The 7,743-nt window shown below is 43.8% G+C and overlaps 1 protein-coding gene across 1 annotated transcript in view; it reads left to right on the top strand.

Annotated features, from left to right (window-relative positions):
* Positions 1-731: 731 nt before the first annotated feature.
* The window catches only part of LOC112104232 (cornifelin homolog B-like), a 7,201-nt gene continuing 189 nt past the window's right edge, over positions 732-7,743 (top strand). Inside the window, exons 1-3 of the mRNA XM_026657190.2 lie at positions 732-928; positions 1,261-1,397; positions 6,825-6,922. Of these exons, the coding sequence (XP_026512975.1) occupies positions 817-928; positions 1,261-1,397; positions 6,825-6,920 (345 nt within the window). The 5' untranslated portion in view covers positions 732-816 and the 3' untranslated portion in view covers positions 6,921-6,922. The remainder of the gene's footprint in view (positions 929-1,260; positions 1,398-6,824; positions 6,923-7,743) is intronic.

Here is a 7,743-nt window from a genome sequence, read left to right as displayed (position 1 = left end):
ACACACACACACACACACACAGACTTGGACTTTTCTGTATTTTCAAATACTCAATTGCATTTCTAACACACAATTCTGTGTCATAACTGATGTGTAGTAAATTAGCACCTGCAGATAACTGACTGCAGCTGTGAACTCATGATTAAGGATAAGATTATGTCACAGAAGTCATGGATTCCGTGACTTTCTGAGTCTTCCATGACATTGTCCACTTCAGCCCTGAGGTTTAGGGGCTGCAGCTGGCGGGGGGGGGAGGTGCCCAGACACCAGCCCCAGAGCCCTGATCCACCGTGGGGGCGCCCCGAAGCACTGAACCACCACAGCAGCAGTGGGTCCTGGCTTCCCCTCACCGCACAGCAGGGCTTGGGCTCTCATCTCCCCCTTCACCACTTCCCTGCCCCCCCCCCCCCCCCCCCGGGACTTCAGTCATCTCTCCACCCTCCACCCCCAGTCAAACCCTCTCCATTCTTTTTAGTAAAGGTCAGCCAGGTTGCGGGCTTCCGTGAACTTTTGTTTAGTGCCTGCGACCTGCCTGTGACTTTTACTAAAAATAACGATGACACTATCTTAACTCTACTTGTGATGAATCTTTTGTGTGCTGACTTCAGACAATACAGATTGGATAAGGTCACGCACCCTTTGTCTCCATTTCCCCATTTGTAAAATGGAGATTACACTGACTTACTTCACATGAGAAGCAGAGGGCTAATGTTGCTCTTCTAGAAGTGTTTAGGCTTACTGGTTCTTTAAGGAGCAAATATGACCTGTAGCTGCACTTTGGGCTTTGTTTGCAGAGGGTGCATTGAGCACTAGACCATGTCCCAGACAGTGATCATCCAGCAACCTGGCTCCGTGGGGTCTGCCGTCATGTCCCCAACGGGTGACTGGAGCACCGGGAGATACGAATGTTGTGCAGACTGTGCCACATGTAAGTACAGTACTTGCTGCAGTTGTGATGCATTTTTGAGGCAAGCCAGATGATCTCTCAGCATCAGGGAACAGGTCTGCCGACTGCTGAGACTCTTTGAAGTGCATCAAGCACTGGGAGAGCATTTCTGGGAAGATATTAAACATAGGAAACTGGAGAGGGCTGAGACCTGACTACGTGTTAAGGAAGTTGAACAACAGGGGAAGGGGTAGATGTGCAGGGAGGGAGGAGGAATATAGTTCCTTTCCTAATGGTTCACTACCCCGTTGGCAAAACTGAATGACGAATGACTGACGTCCTGTACGCTGTTTGTGTATACTCTTGTTTTGAAGGCTGTTTGGGGACTTTCTGCCCAACACTTCTGTCATGTTATGTGGCAAACAAGTATGGAGAGAACTGCTGCCTTGGCATCACTTTTGGAGGCATGACGGCGCTGCGAACTCACATGCGCCTCTCTTATGGCATCCAGGTAACATTGCTTTTTGGAAAGTTTCACTTCTTGGCATTTTCTGTCTTGTGAGCAATGTTTAAATTAGGTCAGGCTATCAGAGCAGCAGGACTCTATTTAGATTGTGAAATGGACCTAACTGGATCAAGGAAGCACCAACAGCACTGAATGTGAACTGACGGAGGGTAATCTTTGCTGTGGAGATGTCTAACATTGTCTGAGACTAAGAACATATCTGCTGTATTGGGTGAAAGTTTAAGTCCATAAAGTTAGGCTTTTTTTAAACAACTAACAAAATCATCCAAAGCCCAAGATTTGGTGGTGATGGGGGACTTCAACTATCCGGATATATGTTGGGAAAATAACACAGCGGGGCACAGACTATCCAACAAATTCTTGGACTGCATTGCAGACAACTTTTTATTTCAGAAGGTTGAAAAAGCTACTAGGGGTGAAGCTGTTCTAGACTTGATTTTAACAAATAGGGAGGAACTCGTTGAGAATTTGAAAGTAGAAGGCAGCTTGGGTGAAAGTGATCATGAAATCATAGAGTTTGCAATTCTAAGGAAGGGTAGAAGGGAGAACAGCAAAATAGAGACAATGGATTTCAGGAAGGCGGATTTTGGTAAGCTCAGAGAGCTGATAGGTAAGGTCCCATGGGAATCAAGACTGAGGGGAAAAACAACTGAGGAGAGTTGGCAGTTTTTCAAGGGGACACTATTAAGGGCCCAAAAGCAAGCTATTCCGCTGGTTAGGAAAGATAGAAAATGTGGCAAAAGACCACCTTGGCTTAACCACGAGATCTTGCATGATCTCAAAAATAAAAAGGAGTCATATAAAAAATGGAAACTAGGACAGATTACAAAGGATGAATATAGGCAAACAACACAGGAATGCAGGGGCAAGATTAGAAAGGCAAAGGCACAAAATGAGCTCAAACTAGCTAAGGGAATAAAGGGGAACAAGAAGACTTTTTATCAATACATTAGAAGCAAGAGGAAGACCAAAGACAGGGTAGGCCCACTGCTTAGTGAAGAGGGAGAAACAGTAACAGGAAACTTGGAAATGGCAGAGATGCTTAATGACTTCTTTGTTTCGGTCTTCACCGAGAAGTCTGAAGGAATGCCTAACCTAGTGAATGCTAATGGGAAGGGGGTAGGTTTAGCAGATAAAATAAAAAAAGAACAAGTTAAAAATCACTTAGAAAAGTTAGATGCCTGCAAGTCACCAGGGCCTGATGAAATGCATCCTAGAATACTCAAGGAGCTAATAGAGGAGGTATCTGAGCCTCTAGCTATTATCTTTGGAAAATCATGGGAGACGGGAGAGATTCCAGAAGACTGGAAAAGGGCAAATATAGTGCCCATCTATAAAAAGGGAAATAAAAACAACCCAGGAAACTACAGACCAGTTAGTTTAACTTCTGTGCCAGGGAAGATAATGGAGCAAGTAATTAAGGAAATCATCTGCAAACACTTGGAAGGTGGTAAGGTGATAGGGAACAGCCAGCATGGATTTGTAAAGAACAAATCATGTCAAACCAATCTGATAGCTTTCTTCGATAGGATAACGAGTCTTGTGGATAAGGGAGAAGCTGTGGATGTGGTATACCTAGACTTTAGTAAGGCATTTGATACGGTCTCGCATGATATTCTTATCGACAAACTAGGCAAATACAATTTAGATGGGGCTACTATAAGGTGGGTGCATAACTGGCTGGATAACCGTACTCAGAGAGTTGTTATTAATGGTTCCCAATCCTGCTGGAAAGGCATAACGAGTGGGGTTCCGCAGGGGTCTGTTTTGGGACCGGCTCTGTTCAATATCTTCATTAACGACTTAGATATTGGTATAGAAAGTACGATTATTAAGTTTGCGGATGATACCAAACTGGGAGGGATTGCAACTGCTTTGGAGGACAGGGTCATAATTCAAAATGATCTGGACAAATTGGAGAAATGGTCTGAGTTAAACAGGATGAAGTTTAACAAAGACAAATGCAAAGTGCTCCACTTAGGAAGAAAAAATCAGTTTCACACATACAGAATGGGAAGAGACTGTCTAGGAAGGAGTACGGCAGAAAGGGATCTAGGGGTTATAGTGGACCACAAGCTAAATATGAGTCAACAGTGTGATGCTGTTGCAAAAAAAGCAAACGTGATTCTGGGATGTATTAACAGGTGTGTTGTGAGCAAGACACGAGAAGTCATTCTTCCGCTCTACTCTGCTCTGGTTAGGCCTCAGCTGGAGTATTGTGTCCAGTTCTGGGCACCGCATTTCAAGAAAGATGTGGAGAAATTGGAAAGGGTCCAGAGAAGAGCAACAAGAATGATTAAAGGTCTTGAGAACATGACCTATGAAGGAAGGCTGAAAGAATTGGGTTTGTTTAGTTTGGAAAAGAGAAGACTGAGAGGGGACATGATAGCAGTTTTCAGGTATCTAAAAGGGTGTCATAAGGAGGAGGGAGAAAACTTGTTCACCTTAGCCTCTGAGGATAGAACAAGAAGCAATGGGCTTAAACTGCAGCAAGGGAGGTCTAGGTTGGACATTAGGAAAAAGTTCCTAACTGTCAGGGTGGTTAAACACTGGAATAAATTGCCTAGGGAGGTTGTGGAATCTCCATCTCTGGAGATATTTAAGAGTAGGTTAGATAAATGTCTATCAGGGATGGTCTAGACAGTATTTGGTCCTGCCATGCGGGCAGGGGACTGGACTCGATGACCTCTCGAGGTCCCTTCCAGTCCTAGAATCTATGAATCTAAGTTCTGCACCCTAGTCTGCTGGCAGGCAACGCCTGATGTTTCAGAGGAGGCCAACACCACTAACCTCACCCCGTTACACAGTTCAACAACTGTACAGTGCGGTACATGGGAAGGAGAGATTCCCTCCTGATCCCTGTGATGATTACCTTGCACCCTGATTTTTGAGATTTTTATTACCCTTTTCTCACCATGGATAACTTCAAATGTTATTGCTTGCAACATAATCCAGCTATGGTATTTGACTCTACCTTCCTGTGGGCAGTAATTTCCATGGCCCACCACATACTTTGTGATATATAATTCCTTTCATTTGTTCTAAAATTATCCACCACTTGATTAATTGACTCCCCACCCCTTAGCTTGTTTTCCAAGATAAATAGCCAAATTCTAAACCCATAGTACGGAAATGCTTCTTATGTTAAGGACCTATCTGATCACACTGGCTGACTCAACCCTCACCGGAAACTCCTTTGTGTCTAATGGTTCAACCAGATATGAGAATCAGAAGTGTTTTAGACATGGATAAATCCTGTTATTCCATCTGCTTGGTGGAGATTAAGGGTTCAGTTTGTAGAACAGAATTGATTATGAAACAACACACTTCATCCAGCTTTGGACCAGCAGCTTAATCATTTTAACTCCTTTGCTAGGAACTTTTGATAGAGTGATGTTAAAATCCCTGACTTTTGAATATCTTCTGTTTAATTCCTTACCTACCACACTGGCAAAATCTACACAAATGAGTTTGCTCTGTTATGCAACAGCACAAATAACTGATCCCCTGTGGAGAAGGATATGCAGGTCTCTTTTTTTTTTTTTCAACACTACAGTTTCTCTTTTTCTTCAGCAAATCGTTACATTACAAAACACTGTTACCTTGCTGAGGAAGTGGGGAGATGTCCTGTGGCTGAAAACAGTAGCATAGCCTCTCCCTGAATTGGAGGCTGCAGTTAGAACTGTTGGGCCTCAGCTCTGGTATTCAGCCCACGCAAACTGCTTCCCCTTTGCTTTGTGTCAGATAACAAATACTAGGGCTGTCAAGCGATTAACAAAATTAATCGTGCTGTTAACAATAAGCAACAGAGAGTCCTGTGGCACCTTATAGACTAACAGATATATTGGAGCATCAGCTTTCGTGAGTGAATACCCACTTTGTCAGACGCAATAGAAGATCAATATATTGATTTCAATTACAACACAGAATACAAAGTGTACAGTGCCCACTTTATTTTTGATTACAAATATTTGCACTGTAAAAAACAAAAGAAATGTATTAGGTGAATTGAAAAATACTAAGTACTGTAGTACAATCTCTTTATCATGAAAGTAAAACTTACAAATGTAGAATTATGTACAAAAAAAACCTTCATTCAAAAATAAAACACTGTAAAACTTTAGAGCCTACAATGGTGGTTGAAGCATGAAGGGACATATGAATCTTTAGTGCATCTGGCACATAAATATCTTGCGACGCCAGTTACAACAGTGCCACGTGAATGCCTGTTCTCACTTTCAGGTGACATTGTAATTAAGAAGTGGGCAGCATTATCTCCTGTAAATGTAAACAAACTTATTTCTCTTAGCGATTTGCTGAACAAGAAGTAGGACTGAGTGGACTTGTAGGCTCTAAAGTTTTACATTGTTTTATTTTTGAATGAAGGTTTTTTTTGTACATAATTCTACATTTGTAAGTTTTACTTTCATGATAAAAAGATTGCACTACAGTACTTGTATGAGGTGAATTGAAAAATACTATTTTTTTTTAGTGCAAATATTTGTAATCAAAAATAAGTGAGCACTGCACATTTTGTATTCTGTATTGTAATTGAAATAGATATATTTGAAAATGTAGAAAAACATCCAAAATATTTAATAAATTTCAGTTGGTATTCTATTGTTTAACAGTGCGATTAATTGCAACTAATTTTTTTGAGTTAATCGCGTGAGTTAACTGCAATTAATTGACAGCCCTAACAACTACACATGGGGCACCTCAGAAAATAATACGCTATCATCCATGCCCTTAAAATAATAGTACCTAGAATCCATCTCTGTAGAGTAATATACAGTAGTGAGGACTGCAGCTGTTCTTTCATCAGTTGTGGCCTCACTGAGGAAGCCACGGATGGGGAGGGAGGGTTGGTGCTATCTTTAAACAAATTTAAATAAGTCTGTTAAGGAACTGGGTGAGAACTGGCCCGTGGGGCCTCTCACCTCTAAATCACTGGATGAAAATTATCAAGGTTGTTAATGATCAAAAGTCATTAATGTCTGACAGCGCTTTGCCCTAGATGTGAAGTGAGTTTTAGGGTCTCAATCCAGTTCCTATTGGCCATCAGCCTTCTGACAAACTGCTCAAGTGGCTCGTAGCTGGGAAAAGTGTGTCCAGTCCAGTTGGCGCACGTCTACACCTGGTACAATAATTAGGTTATGTCGGTGGGTTTTTTTTTTTTTAAATCTGAAGCAAACCTAGTATTTTGAGGATTGGAGATGTATTATTCAGACAAGGCTTTGCCAAGGGGAAATAGCTGCTTATATTAAAACAAAATTCCTACCTGCAGTACACAATAGGTGTCTCCAAGCCATATAAAAGCTCAAATCTGTGACCATTTCAAATCAACAGCACAGAATATTGGATTTAGGATATGGTTGATAATAGCCCTCCCATTTTATCTGGTGTATGCAGGGAACCATCTGCAGGGATGTACTGGCAATGTGCTTTTGTGGCCCTTGTGAGGTATGCAGAATGGCTCGCGAAATGAACATCCGCTGTCCACACTAAAGGTAAAGAGCACTGGGTGAAATCCCAGACACGCCATTGACCTTCTTCACTAGGGAAGAGGCAGCAACTTTTCATAGAATATCAGGGTTGGAAGGGACCTCAGGAGGTTCTAGTCCAACCCCCTGCTCAAAGCAGGACCAATCCCCAACTTTTGCATGACTGCCCAAAAGATCTCACGCCAAGGGCTAAGGCCCAGACCCCTCTGTGCAGTTCCGGTGGTGGGGATGCAGTATTTCCATTAGAGGATGTGGCTGCAGGGTGAGAGGATAAAACCAGCACGTGTTTGTTGATGGCTGATAAACGTTGAGTGGTGGAGGGGCTGGCTGGGGCTGTGAAGTGCAGGGGTGGGTGGGGTCTGTAGGCGGATCTGCAGTAGCTGAGAGGGATTTTGTGGGGGGTCAGGAGGGGGACACGAGGAGTGGGCAGTATTTGATGGTATAGGGGTGGGGGATTGGGATGCGTGGGACAGAAGGGTGTGTGATGGGGGTTGGGGTCGGAGGGGGGAGAGTACATGAGGGGAATGGGGTGGGGGGAAGAGAAGGGTAAAGGGGGGTTATGGGGTGGGGAGGGGCAGAGGAGTATGGGAGGGGGAGAGAAGAGTAAGGGGGTTACGGGGTGGGGAGGGGGCAGAGGGGTATGTGAGGGGGGGAGAGAAGGGTAAGGGGGGTTATGGGGTGGGGAGGGGAATGGGGAGAGGGGCAGAGAAGGGTAAATGGGGGGGTTACGGGGTGGGGAGGGGCAGGGGGTGGAATGGGGGAGGGGCGGAGAAGGGTAAATGGGGGGGTTACGGGGTGGGGAGGGGATGGAGGAGAGGGTAGAGAAG

This window comes from Terrapene carolina, unplaced genomic scaffold (assembly GCF_002925995.2).
Source record: "Terrapene carolina triunguis isolate 2854851 unplaced genomic scaffold, T_m_triunguis-2.0 Scaffold236, whole genome shotgun sequence".
NCBI lineage: Eukaryota > Metazoa > Chordata > Testudines > Emydidae > Terrapene > Terrapene triunguis.
The sequence above is the reverse complement of the archived record's forward strand: the minus strand, read 5'-3'. Positions and strand labels throughout refer to the sequence as shown.